General features: G+C 42.3%; 1 protein-coding gene across 2 annotated transcripts in view; it reads left to right on the top strand.

Annotated features, from left to right (window-relative positions):
- SEPHS1 (selenophosphate synthetase 1) overlaps window positions 1–6,830 on the top strand; it is a 45,536-nt gene extending 38,706 nt beyond the window's left edge. For both annotated transcript variants that reach the window (XM_065901313.1, XM_065901307.1), the window contains exons 8-9: window positions 4,435–4,647; window positions 6,441–6,830. In XM_065901313.1, coding sequence (XP_065757385.1) covers window positions 4,435–4,647; window positions 6,441–6,655 — 428 coding nt within the window. In that variant the 3' untranslated portion in view covers window positions 6,656–6,830. The remainder of the gene's footprint in view (window positions 1–4,434; window positions 4,648–6,440) is intronic.
- The last annotated feature ends 7,499 nt before the right edge of the window (window positions 6,831–14,329 follow it).

The following is a 14,329-nucleotide window of genomic DNA, read 5'->3' as shown; positions in this document are numbered from 1 at the left end:
CAATGAACATTTTGGTACATGACTCTTTTTGAATTATGGTTTTCTCAGGGTTCTTTGACCCACCTCCTAGAGAAATGGAAATAAAAACAAAAATAAACAAATGGGACCTAATGAAACTCCAAAGCTTTTGCACAGCAAAGGAAACCATAAACAAGACCAAAAGACAACTCTCAGAATGGGAGAAAATATTTGCAAATGAAGCAGCTGACAAAGGATTAATCTCCAAAATTTATAAGCAGCTCATGCAGCTCAATAATAAAAAAAAAACCCAATCCAAAAATGGGCAGAAGACCTAAATAGACATTTCTCCAAAGAAGATATACAGATGGCCAGCGAACCAAATTTTTTTTAAGGTCGTTCAACATATTTCTAAGTTAGCGGCAAAATCACATGAAGAATTATTTCAAATCACCTTGAGCCTGGTAGTTTCAGGGCACATCCTCAGAACAAAAATCCACAAAAATATTTCATTGTCATCAGTGGGTTTGTGTTTGTGAGAATGTTGGCATAGTAAGATAAAACAAATAAGTTAATTATAAGCAAATAATTCTTATTAATCTTATTAATTATAATTATCAATAATAAAAATAATATATTAATAATTCTTATTAATTATAAGTTAATTATAAGCAAGTAATTCTTAAAGATTTTAAGGATAAGAGAGAAGTAGTAAGATCAAAGAAGCTAAGTGAAATCTGTAATCTTTAATTTGGAATTATCAGTGTGAACTCAGGATTTTTTTTTTTATATAAAAATGTTCATTTCTGTGCCTACTGAAAAGGCCTAGAAGTAGTGATAACCTGCAGGCCTGAAGTCCTAGTGCCCAGATTCTGTTTGGAAAGTTAATGTTCTCCACTAAAAAGTGCTAGGACTCCCTGGGGAAATGGCAGATTCCAGTTTGGGGACAGGAGGTACAGAAGCTAAGCCTGGACTTCCTGTGCCTGAAAGTGGTGGCACTGTCAGCGACTAGTGGGGTCGTGTCACTTCCTGACAGCTTGAAGGGGCTCCCACCCGTCACAGTGGAGAGGGGGGTGCAGTTTGAGTATCAAAAACAAGAGTGACCGTATCAAGTATCTAAACAAACGATAATTAAAACTTTTCTGGTCACCTTTGGAAGTTGCTAGGGCACCAACTTGTTCTGAAATTAAAGGAATCAACCCCTTATTTTACCTGTTTTATATGGAGTGTATTTCAGGGAAACCATATTTTCTAAAAAATTCTTTATAGAGGGTCACATCTAATAAACACAGGAAAAATGATGGAATTACAAAGTTGCCATTTTTGCTGATCCCTTGATTTAATGAACCTCAACAGCAAACATCAGTGGCTGCTAAAACCTTTTGGTGAAAGGTTCTCGTTGAGATATTCCCCACCCCCATGAAGTATTCTTGCCAGCAAAAAATGAACCTGAGTCTCTTGGAGCCTTGGTCCTGAACACCAGTACAGGAAGTCAGGAAGATGGTAGAACATGTCAGCATCGGGGGAGATCACCACATCTATAATGCAGGAGATGCTACAGAAAAAATGGCTCAGTTTCCACAAGTAAATGACGTGGGGGGAAAAGGAGGGGAAACTGTTAAAAATTAAGAAGTTTAAGAGCGAACAATGAAATGTAGTATCAGTTTTGTTGGTGTGATAATGATACTGTGGCTGTTAAAAGTTTTTTTATCTTTTAGAGGCACACACGGAAATATTGTATTGATAGGCGAAGTGATATGATTGGGGTTGGCTTTAAAGTTGCCCACGCCCCGGACCCTCCACATCCCCCAACAAGTGGGCAGGAGTAGATGAGGCCCCAGAAGAAAGGTGGTGATGGTTGAAGCTGGGCATTGTTGGGTACGTGGGAGTTCGTTGTGGGCTGCTACTCTCTCTACTTTGTGTTTCGTTGAAATTTCCGTAGTAAAAATTAGCAACAGTAATTCCCCATACAGGGAAGAAGTGGTAATCAGTACCTCAAAAATTGAATCCCTCTTATTGACTGTAGGATTCAGTGGGTCCTCTTATCTACTATGGTCCTCAAAGCTTGGGAAGAGCTGAAGTGCAGGTCTTGGCTTTGTTAAATGTCATCGGCTGCCCCACTGCACCAGGTGCGGGTGTGTTAATAGGATGGACTGTTCTAGTTGCTTATCTAGCAGCATGGACTAGAAGGGTCGATTCTCCTCTCTGCATGTGTCGTTGAGATTGCACCCAAGTAAAAGAGATCTTGGTCTAAAGAGAGGAAATGGACCCCAAAAAGGCATTCACCCCAGAGTACTTCTGTAAACACAGGGCATATTTCATTCCAAAATTAGCCTTTCCGTGACTTTCCCCCCTAAAATGAAATACAGGAGTAATGCAATCCCAACTAAAATTCTAGCAAGTTATTTTGTGAGTATCAGCAAACTCATTCTGAAGTTTACATGGAGAAGCAGCGGACCCAGAACAGCCAACACCGTGTTGAAGAGCAGGTTGGAGGACTGACACTTCCCAACTTCAAGACTTCATATAAAGCTGCAGACATCAAGACAGTATGGCGTTAGTGAAAAAAGAGACAGATAGATCAATGGGACAGGATAGCGAGCCCAGAAGTAGGCCCGCATGAGTATAGTTGAACTGCTCTATGACAAAGGAGCAAAGGTAATTTAATGGAGAAAGGATAATCTTTTCAACAGATGGTGCTGGAAAAACTACACATCCACAGGCAAAAAACGAATCTAGACACAGGTCTTAAACCCTTCATAAAAATTAACTCAAAATGGATTGTAGACCTAAATGTAAAATGCAAGACTGTTAAACTCCTAGAAGATAACTTAGAAGAAAATTTAGGTGACCTTGAATTTGGTGATGACTACTGAGATAACACCAGAAGCAGTATCCATAAAAGAAAAAATTGACAAGTTGGACTTCATTAATATAAAAAAACTTCTCGGTGAAAGAGAGAGAGGATGAAAAGACAAGCCACAGACTAGGAGAAAATCTAAATCTTCACAAAACACGTCTGATGAAGGACTGATAATCCAGAATATACAACGAACTCTCAACACCCAACAATAAGAAAATCCAATCAAAAAACGGGCCAAAGATCTGAACAGACACCTCACCAGAGAAGGTACACAGATGGCAAATAATCATAGGAAAAGATGCTCCACATCATACGTCACTAGGGAATTACAAATTAAAACAAGGTACTACCCCACGTCTACTAGAATGGCTAAAATCCAGAACACCAAATGCTGGTGAGTATGTGGAACAAAAACAGCTCATTGATTGCTGGTGGGGATGCAGAATGGTTCAGCCACTTTGGAAGAGAGGTTGGCAGTTTCTTACAAAACTAAATCTACTAATAAGATCCAGCAGTTGACAAAAAAGAAAAAAAAAAAAAGATCCAGCAGTTGTGCTCCTTGGTGTTTACCCAAATGAATTGAACACTTCTGTCCACCCAAAAACCTGCACATGGATGTCTGTTGCAGTTTTATTTATAATTGCCAAAACTTGGAAGCAACCAACAAGTCCTCCAGTAGGTGGTGAACAGATAAATAAACTGGTCCATCCAGACGGTGGTGGTGTTCAGTGCTAAAAAGAAGTGAGCTATCAAGCCATGAGAAGATACGGAGAAACCTAAAGTAGTACACGTTACTAAAGTGAAAGAAATCAATCCGAAAAGACCAAATATAGTGATTCCAACTCTCTGACGTTCTGGAAAAGGCAAAACTATGGAGACAGTAAAAAGATCCGTGGTTTCCAGGGGTTGGAGGAATGGGTGAAAAGGTGGAACACGGAATTTCTAGGGAAGTGAAAGTACTCTGTATGATACTCTGATGATGGATACACGTGATCATACATTTGCCGACACCCATAGACTCTACAACATCAAGTGAACCCCAGTGTAAACTGAACTGGAGTTAGTAATGACGTATCAATACCGATTCATCACAGCACCACACTGATGCTGGGTGTCAATGCAGGAGAAACGGGGTTGGGGGGCACCGTACGGCAACTTCCTGCACTTCTGCTCAATTTTCTCTAACCCTAAGACTACTCCAAAAGATAAAGTGTTTTATTGTTTTTAATTAAAAAATAAAAGAGATTAACCTTTTAGACATCAGGAAAGTACCTTGAATTTAGGTCAGACAGTCTTAAAAGATCTTGTTCTTTGATTTTAGGAGAGTTTAGACAGGTTTACCTTTTGTTGAGATAGCATTTCCTCTCTACAGATATTTTAGTTTACTGGGAATTTACTGTTGGTTGAAGCTGCTGTTCTGAGCGGTTCAAACTGAACTAGGAAACCAACTTTCACTCCAGGTTTTGTTGATTTCACTTCCATTGTATGGTGTTGCCAACCAATTAGGAGTTTTGAGATCAAAGCATATGTAAGATTTTGAGTTGAGGAAGGGTGTTTTCTCGGGGTCTCCATTCACGACACCAGATGATAAAGGCTCCTCTGTCCTCTGGCAGCGGCGGGACTCATGCACACGTTCAATGCCCACGCGGCCACCGACATCACGGGCTTCGGGATCCTGGGCCACGCACAGAACCTGGCCAAGCAGCAGAGGAATGAGGTGTCCTTTGTGATTCACAACCTCCCAGTCCTGGCCAAGATGGCAGCCGTGAGCAAGGCCTGCGGGAACATGTTTGGCCTCATGCACGGGACCTGCCCAGAGACATCAGGTACCAGGGCTGCAGGCCGGGTTGAGGGTTAAGCAGGGAGGCCAGTGGGATGTCCCCGAGGAGGAGGAAGCCAGGTCCAGGAGCTGGACACCCCCCAACCCCACATGAGGTTTTGGCTGCAAGGGTTCTCAGCCCCCTGCAGCGTCTCCTGCCGTCCTGCCTGTGATGAGCAGTGTCATTTTCAGTCCAGTGTTTGTGTGTTTGGTGATGGGATGGGAGGGAGGGAGGGCGGTTATGGGGAAAATAGGTCATCATTCAGTTTTCATTGACAACTCGGCATATTAAATAACCCATGTATCCATAAGTTACATTGAAGAGGCTGTATTTTTTCCTTGCAAAAATAAGTCTAAAATTGCTGTTGTGAGATGAAATAGTATACTATGTCTCCAAAGTACCTTTTTTTTTTTTTTTTTTGGTGGTACGCGGGCCTCTCACTGTTGTGGCCTCTCCCGTTGCGGAGCACAGGCTCCAGACACGCAGGCTTAGCGGCCATGGCTCACGGGCCCAGCCGCTCCGCGGCATGTGGGATCTTCCCGAACCGGGGCATGAACCCGTGTCCCCTGCATCGGCAGGCGGACTCTCAACCACTGTGCCACCAGGGAAGCCCCAAAGTACCATTTTTTTTTGTCCCGTTTTTTTCTTCTTTTTACCTGGATCTCTGTTTGATCTTTTCAGTCCCTCCCCCACCCCAACCCTCTTTTCTGCCCTTAGTTTCTTTTACTTCTTATTTTATTTGTTCTATAACTCAGTAGTTTCCCTACCCTGGTAAAACAGTTGAATCACCTGGGCATTAAGAAAAATACCCATGCCTAGACTGGACCACTAGGAAACCTAATTAAGTCAGTCTGGGGTGGGCCTGGTCGTGAGAAATTATGACCCCCAGAGGCCAAGACCACAAAGGCGCACCCACGCACCAGCCCTTTAGGGGGGCCTGGGATCTCTGGCGGGCCTCTCATGGCAGTAGAGAGGATCCTGCCACTTCCTGGCCTCGAAATAGATACGAAATCCATTTCCTAGAAATAAGCTCCAGAAGGGCAACTGAACTGCTAATAGAACAGCTCCTGCCGCCTGGAGGGCATGGAATCAGTTGGAAGAAACCAACGAATATTCCCAACTAATGCAGCCTGTCTCTATTCAAATTTGAGAAGTTTCTCCTTTTTTTGTAAAAGTGTAGTATATACTTTTTCCTGATTTGTGTTTCTTCTACTTCACAAATGTATGAAATATTCTGGCCTGGCTCCTCAAGTACCAATGAAGATTTCTTTTCATATATCTTATATTTTTTCCATTTTGAAGATAATGACAGAACCCAGATACTTTGGGGTACGCACACTTTCTTCCTGACCTTAATTTTTAAACTTAAAAAGTATATATATACCAAAAGCCTTTTTTTTTTTTTTGTAAGATGAGGACTCCATGTAGAGAATCAAATAGAAAAGGAGAAGTTCTCTTTCGTTTTTAAATAATCCTTTCAGCGCAGCCTGGAAAAGATAGCCTCCACGTATATTACTGAGCCTCAAACACCTCACTGCTACCGCCACAGCGTCAGACGATTCTCAGGTGGGGCGTTTTCATGATTTAAATTCTGTTGTGTGTGTTTTGAAATACAGTAGGAGCTGACCAAGGAGCTGCTTAATGACTCCGCAGTGTGGAAGAGGTGAAGGCAGTGCAGCCGGCTTCTTCGTAGTATGTAGCTCAGTGCGGACATTTTCTAGAGAGATGGTGGCAGGGAGACTGCAGACACAGCATCACAGTTAACGGTCATCCTTTTTTCTTTTTTTTCCCTTTGCCAGGAGGCCTTCTCATCTGTTTACCGCGTGAGCAAGCAGCTCGGTTCTGCGCAGAGATAAAGTCCCCCAAATACGGTGAAGGCCACCAAGCATGGATTATTGGGATCGTGGAGAAGGGTAACCGCACGGCCAGGATCATCGACAAACCCCGGATCATCGAGGTCGCGCCACAGGTGGCCACCCAGAATGTGAACCCCACACCTGGCGCCACCTCTTAATCTAGGCCGAGGCAGCTGTGTGGTTTTGTTTTTAAATAGCTCTATTTCCTTTATCATCATTTCAATTAAAGACTATAAACAACAATGAAAAAAATCTCATTGTGTCTACACATCTGGTGACCTTAGGTCGATTTGTGAGTGGATGCAATTAATCAAATAAAATCCATTGCCTTTTTTTCCCGTTACATTAACTGAAGATGCACCTAATCTTGAGGCAGCTTCTGAGTTGAGAATTATATTGTTATCCAATACTGTTGATTCATTTTGAATCTTTAGACACTTATCTCTTGCCGAGTAGGCTCTTTTTAAAGGTGCTTTCACGTAGCACAGACATTACCCATTGTAGTGTCAAATAGCAGTTTGTGTCTTTTCATTTTGTGTATATTTATCATTATCAGTCTGACCCTTTTTGAAGTGTCTGGAATGGTATTCTGGAAAGACAGAATTGGTGAGTGAGTGACAAAATGGTATCCCCGTAGCGAGAGGGTTGCATGAGTCCTTTGAGTCTTCTAATTCCATAGCATCTCTTTGACCCAAGAGTGCATTCAGTTAAACCAGGCAAGTGCTTAACTCTGCATGGGAAGCACTTTGAAGACAAAAAAGAAATGTTACTTCTTTTTTTTGTAGCCTTCCTAATACTTACAGTAGTATTAACTGTTTTCTTTATCAATAGCAAAAAAGGACACTTTCTGCAATGTAATTAGATGTTCGATAGCGCAGCAAGGAATTGCCCTCCGAAAGGGGGTTCATGTATAATACTCATTTACAAGTCAACATATAATTAGCTACACAAATAATTTTTAAATATAATCAAAAATAAAGACTGTTCTGTGGATAGTAGTGTTTAATACATTTTATATTTTGTATGGTGATTTCAGGCCTTTTGATTTCTTAAAATCAGCAGCTATTTAGCCTGATCCTTCGCATTGTTTTGTCCTTTGCGCCAGTACTCTTCCGTGCACGCTTCCTGTGATCTGTGTGGAAACGCGTATCGCCAGCTGTGCAGCTCGAACGTCCAACTTGTTATTCAAATAAATATTTAATTTTTGTTATTGCTCTTGTATAATCAGATGCCCCTTTTAGTATTATTTTAGAAGCATCGGGAGGGTTTTGGCTAAAATACAGTTTATTGGGGGAAAACTAGATTTTAGTTTTATAAAACTCTTAAGTCTTTCACGGGACCTATATTTTCTTGAGGTAAATTTTGTAGTTCTAGAACAAATAGGCAATCTAAAGAGGTGTTTATCGGTGTTAACTTAAAAACAGAGGCTTCTGTATACTTTCCCCTACGGAATGAGTAGGAGGGGGCTCCTGTCCTCAAGCACAAGTGCACTGATGCCTCACGCGTCTGCGCTGGAAGCTTCTGAGCACTTCCTGCCTGCAGGTGCCGAAGCCGAGAGAACAGCCAGACGTCTTGCCAAAGGAAACCACCACCTGGGAGGCGAAGCCCTGGAAGAGGCTCCACCCTGGACGCGTCCTTCTTCAGGGGCCAAAGCGCAGCCTCTTCGCACGTGTTACTGGAACTCAAGCCATAAGTTCGGTGCGCGGGACCGAGGGGCTGCCGCAGAACTGAAATTAATTGGACGTTTTATAGGAATTGAAACCCATGTTGGTCCTCAAAAGCTACAAGCAGGTGGTCTGCAAAATAAAATGTGTTGGAAACCTGAGTAAGAGAAACGTACTGTTGAGCTTGCTTGCTTGCTTTCTTTCTTTAAATACAGGCGTGACGGCTAAATCTGAACCACTTGCAATGTTGAGCATGTCTTGAATGCTGATGGTTTCCTTGGTGGCAGGTCGGCTGAGAGGAAGTGAGCCAGTTGAATGATGCACTTGAGGAAATCATCTTCGTGAAGATTCATGTTTATAAAGAAAATGCTGGGTACTTAGAAGTCCGTGTAATCGAGTTGGAAGAACGGGGCTTTAAAGGGGTGTTTCTTAGCGAGTCCACGTCACACCTGCATCAGAATCACCTGGGGATGCTTGTCCCAGTCAAACTGTTGGGCCCACCGCAGGCTAACAACATCAGAATTCGGTGGGGTGGGGGGGGGGGGCGGGACTAGGGAAGCCTGCTTAAGTAAGCGCCCTGCGTGGCTAGGCACACTCGTTGCAGAGGCACCGAGGGAGGGAGAGACCTTGCTTTTACCACAAGGTTTTCCGGGAATTTTCAAGTCTTGACCATTCTGTGTATTGACATCTGGGTCCAACAAAACAAAGAAACCGCCCCCCGCCAAGTTATCTTGCACGTTTTTTGAAGAATCGAGTGATTGTCACTGAGTATTTGAGTTCTTGGCAAAATCTGTGGAGACTATTTTAAAACTCGGTGAACAGTTAATAAATAGGCAATTATTTGACTTTCTGGTAGCACTTTAAAACTTCACACTGAGGCATGTTCATCTCGGTACAGAGATTTATTGCCTTTCAACCCTCTGACGTTTTGGCATCCAAAGATACAGTTTGTTAGAATGCACGGCATTGGTGAGGACAGCCTACAGAGCCTGGACCCCGGGGAGCTCTAATTCTTTCAGGAGACGAGTCATTTGCCAGTGAGTATCAAAGCTGGGTCTGTTAATTGCACAGGCTGTGTTGAAGGATTTATTGTGATTCAGTCCAGGAAAAGAAACAAATACTGTGTTAAGCAATATGTACTTTGGGGCTCAGTATTTTTAAATAACTTCGTATATTGTAGTTTCCAAATTCTGCATGCCTTACGATGTAGTTTCCAAACTCTGCATGCTTTAGTATATTGTAGTTTCCAAATTCTGCATGCCTTATGTAGTTTCCAAATTCTGCATGCTTTAGTATATTGTAGTTTCCAAATTCTACATGCCTTACGATGTAGTTTCCAAACTCTGCATGCTTTAGTATATTGTAGTTTCCAAATTCTGCATGCCTTATGTAGTTTCCAAACTCTGCATGCTTTAGTATATTGTAGTTTCCAAATTCTGCATGCCTTATGTAGTTTCCAAACTCTGCATGCTTTAGTATATTGTAGTTTCCAAATTCTGCATGCCTTATGTAGTTTCCAAACTCTGCATGCTTTAGTATATTGTAGTTTCCAAATTCTGCATGCCTTATGTAGTTTCCAAACTCTGCATGCTTTAGTATATTGTAGTTTCCAAATTCTGCATGCCTTACGATGTAGTTTCCAAACTCTGCATGCTTTAGTATATTGTAGTTTCCAAATTCTGCATGCCTTATGTAGTTTCCAAATTCTGCATGCTTTAGTATATTGTAGTTTCCAAATTCTACATGCCTTACGATGTAGTTTCCAAACTCTGCATGCTTTAGTATATTGTAGTTTCCAAATTCTGCATGCCTTATGTAGTTTCCAAACTCTGCATGCTTTAGTATATTGTAGTTTCCAAATTCTGCATGCCTTATGTAGTTTCCAAACTCTGCATGCTTTAGTATATTGTAGTTTCCAAATTCTGCATGCCTTATGTAGTTTCCAAACTCTGCATGCTTTAGTATATTGTAGTTTCCAAATTCTACATGCCTTCCAAATTCTGCATGCCTTCGTATATTGTAGTTTCCAAATTCTACATGCCTTATGTAGTTTCCAAACTCTGCATGCTTTAGTATATTGTAGTTTCCAAATTCTACATGCCTTATGTAGTTTCCAAACTCTGCATGCTTTAGTATATTGTAGTTTCCAAATTCTACATGCCTTATGTAGTTTCCAAACTCTGCATGCTTTAGTATATTGTAGTTTCCAAATTCTACATGCCTTATGTAGTTTCCAAACTCTGCATGCTTTAGTATATTGTAGTTTCCAAATTCTACATGCCTTATGTAGTTTCCAAACTCTGCATGCTTTAGTATATTGTAGTTTCCAAATTCTGCATGCCTTCCAAATTCTGCATGCTTTAGTATATTGTAGTTTCCAAATTCTGCATGCCTTATGTAGTTTCCAAATTCTGCATGCCTTTTAAATAACTTAGTATATTGTAGTTTCCAAATTCTGCATGCCTTTTAAATAACTTAGTATATTGTAGTTTCCAAATTCTGCATGCCTTATAAATGCGAGTGTTTCAAAATCATTCTGATTGTAGGTGTATAAGCCGGCAGTTTCCGGCCTGAATTTAGCATTGCCCTTGAAAGAGTTAATCTGAATTCTAAATTTTACAGTGTTATTCTGTAAAGAAAGAACAGAATAGTTATACTAGACTATTCTTAAATTTTAGAAGGAATAAAGCAAGCATAGATATTGATGCTTCAGATACTTAACTGTCGCGTGCGCACGTGTGTGTGTGTAAGTGTGTATATATCTCCCTGAGCTGCTCATTTCCACACCAACTCACCCTTTTCCTCTATTAGGGAATGGCTGTGTAGACAATATAATTTACTTTGAACGGTAATTTGTACCTTTTCTCATTAAAGATCCACAGTGAACCACGGAATTATTAAACATGCCAGGGTCCAACAGGAAAACCCACAAAGCCCTAGTCTTAAAAGTGGAGCCTCAGAATGTCATTTTGCCTCTGGTTTAGTCTCCGTGTCTTGAAAGACTCGGAGTTGGTGGATTGTCTGGGCCTTCATCCAGTGAAACCATCAGTAAGATGGGGAGTTCACAGGTGTCTAGACACGTTCAAGAATTGCTGGGGGGACTTCCCTGGCGGTCCAGTGTCTAAGACTCCACGCTTCCACTGCAGGGGACACGGGCTTGATCCCTGGTCAGGGAACTAAGACCCCTCAAGCCATGCAGCACGGCCAAAAAAAAAAAAGGGAAAAAAATTAAAAATAATAAGTTATAAAAGTAAGTGGCCATGGCCATCTTATGCCAGGGAAATCGGTCTAGTAAGTCTACCTACGTTAAGAAGTTTTGGGGTGGTGCTTCAAGTCCAGAGAACATTTATTTCTTTCCCCCAGCTTTCTTTTTTGAAAAAAATTAAACATGGAAAAGTTGAAGAAATAGAACGGACACTCCTAGAAATGTGAAGGTGTTGACATTTTACCACACTCGTTTTCTCTCCACGTATAACACAAGCAGGCACACATTCATACATATATACGTACACAGTCTGGCTTGGTGGTGACCAAGCCACTCACATAGGTAGACTGCAGACACGGTGACACTAAGTGGCGGGTGAAGGACGTCACACTGTCCTAGCAGGTACACACTGTCCTCGGCTGGGCAGACTGCCTTGCCTCTGGCCATAGTGTTTTCATGGCAGTTTTTATATTTTAAGGGAAGAACGAAAGAGAATTTCCAGAGTCTGAAATAATGGAGGCGAACAAAACTAAGAGAAATGCCAAACGGGTCATGGAGATTTTTAAAAATTGGCATATGTTAGATACATTGTTGTGCAACATGTCTCTTTTCACTAAATATACCCTGGACCTCATTTCTTATCATGTTTAACGCCAGAACTATCCCCGATCACTTCAACCCTCACGTAGTATCCACTTGTATGGCTGTAGGATACTCAGGCATTGAAACAGAAATACTGAAGATGTTTCTAAATGTCTCCAGTTCACTCACCTTCAGTTTTGTTGAACGCTAATCCTTGAAATGCTGAAAACCTAAATGTTCACTCCTGTTCGAGGCGACAAGTGTTGGCTCAGACACAGTACTTAAGTTCCGTTCCAGGAGCACATTCGTAAGTCCAATTTGTTCATAAGTCCGACAAAGTTAGCCTCGGTCCCCGACTAACACAATCGGCTATACAGTACTGTACTGTAATAGGTTTAGAATAGTCTCATACAAATAATACATAAAAAACAAACAGGCTTCCCTGGTGGCGCAGTGGCTGAGAGTCCGTCTGCCGATGCCGGGGACACGGGTCCGTGCCCTGCTCCGGGAAGATCCCACATGCCGCGGAGCGGCTGGGCCCGTGCGCCATGGCTGCTGAGCCTGCGCGTCCGGAGACTGTGCTCCGCAACGGGAGAGGCCACAACAGTGATACGCCCGCGTACCGCAAAATAAATAAATAAATAATAAAAATAAATAAAATATTTTTAATCTGACAGTACAGTACCTTGAAAAGCCCAGTAGTCCAGCACAACAGCTGGCATGCAGGGGCTGGCATCGAGTGAACGGGCAAGAAGAGTCACTGACGGGAGGAGGGAGAGGAGGTGGGTGACGGTAGAGCTGAAGGATCGTCAGCGATAGGAGACAGCAGGCCAGCTGCAACTTCACGCACGCCTGACGTGGATGGCACAGGTTCTGGTTCCTTGCTGAATTCAAGTCTACCTACCCTCTTGAAAAACGATCCAGTGATGTCTGGGTAGTAGCTCTTTTTTTCTCATCAGAGATGACACGGTAGCACTGGATTGCATTCTGAATGGCTGCTGCAACCTGCGTCTACCAGTCTACGTTCAGGTCCCGTGCCTCAGAAACTCACAGTGCCTCCTCAAATACAGAAAATCCCCTTGCCGTCTCCTGCGTCGTGAATCTCCAGTTTTTCAGTTTACTTCTTCCTCTCGTCTCTCTTCGTCCTTTCTCTGGAGGCAGATTCCATCGGATCTTCATTAGTAAGCTCGTGTTGCACAGCAAGTTCAATGAGGTTGTCCTCTCGCAGATCTAGCTTGAAATAAAGATACTGTACTACTGTACTGTAAAGTACACAAAAGCACAACCACTTGTAGAGGACGCACGCGCGTGACAGTGTACGCCGGACACGTGAACTAACTCACGTGATTGGACATGAAAACGCACGTTCTCATCTGGGAACGTTCGACACTTGAAGGTTCGTACGTAGGGCACTCACTGAAAATCAATTAACAAGCATTGCTTACGTGGCCCTGCCAAGTAGGGCCGGCTGGGAGGAAGATTTCTTCATCACTCACTGCTGAGCCCTGGGCACCTGGCAAGCCTGGGCCTACAGGTACCCTGTGGCATAGTCTGCTTTTCTGACGTGCAAGGATAAACCAGCAGGTTATAAGCGGTATTTTAGAGAAACAGCCAATCCCCAAATACTTGAATTGTAAAACAGCAGAGAAAATCTGGACTTGACACATCTTCTAAGGATCTTTCCCTCCCCTGGTTTATAGTGTTTCCCTCTGACCCACCAGCTCCCAGGGTCTCTGGTACCAACTTCTCTCCCTGTCCCCTGTCCCCTCTGGCTGCATGTACTCCCCGTGGAGAAATGCCTTGTATAGATCCTGAAGCCCTTGCCAGGTACTTACTGTCTTCCTCTTTAACTAGACTGTGAACCCTCTGCTAACGTGAATGCTTACCCGCATCCCTCTCTATTTCCCCCTGTACTTTGTAGACAGCCCTGCACAAATTCAGTACCCAAGAAGTGTGTGAAGTTGTGTTGGTTGATTTATCTTCATTTCATGTTGGACAATTTACCCTAGTCCTCTTGACATTTTTCAATCCTAACAATTCCATAAAAGTGATAATTTTATCCTTTCATTTTCTGCTGAATTTGTACATATATAGCCTTTAGTTTCTAGTTCCTCCTGAAAGATTAAAAACCTCTCTGCACCACACATTTTCTCAACTCTTCAGACTTGTTTTAATTATGGCTGACACCAGAAATGGGCTTGGAGAAAATAAACTTGCATCTCTTTGTCTGGAAATGATTTATAGGAGGTTTGTATTGTAACTTCAACACACAGCTTAATTATATTTGTGCCCTTAGAAATATCTTTATGCCGTTTTACTTAAATTATTTTCATAAGAGAAGACCATGATCTTTATGGGACAGATGCAGAAATTATAAGTCA

Source organism: Phocoena phocoena, chromosome 2 (assembly GCF_963924675.1).
Source record: "Phocoena phocoena chromosome 2, mPhoPho1.1, whole genome shotgun sequence".
Lineage (NCBI taxonomy): Eukaryota > Metazoa > Chordata > Mammalia > Artiodactyla > Phocoenidae > Phocoena > Phocoena phocoena.
The sequence above is the reverse complement of the archived record's forward strand: the minus strand, read 5'-3'. Positions and strand labels throughout refer to the sequence as shown.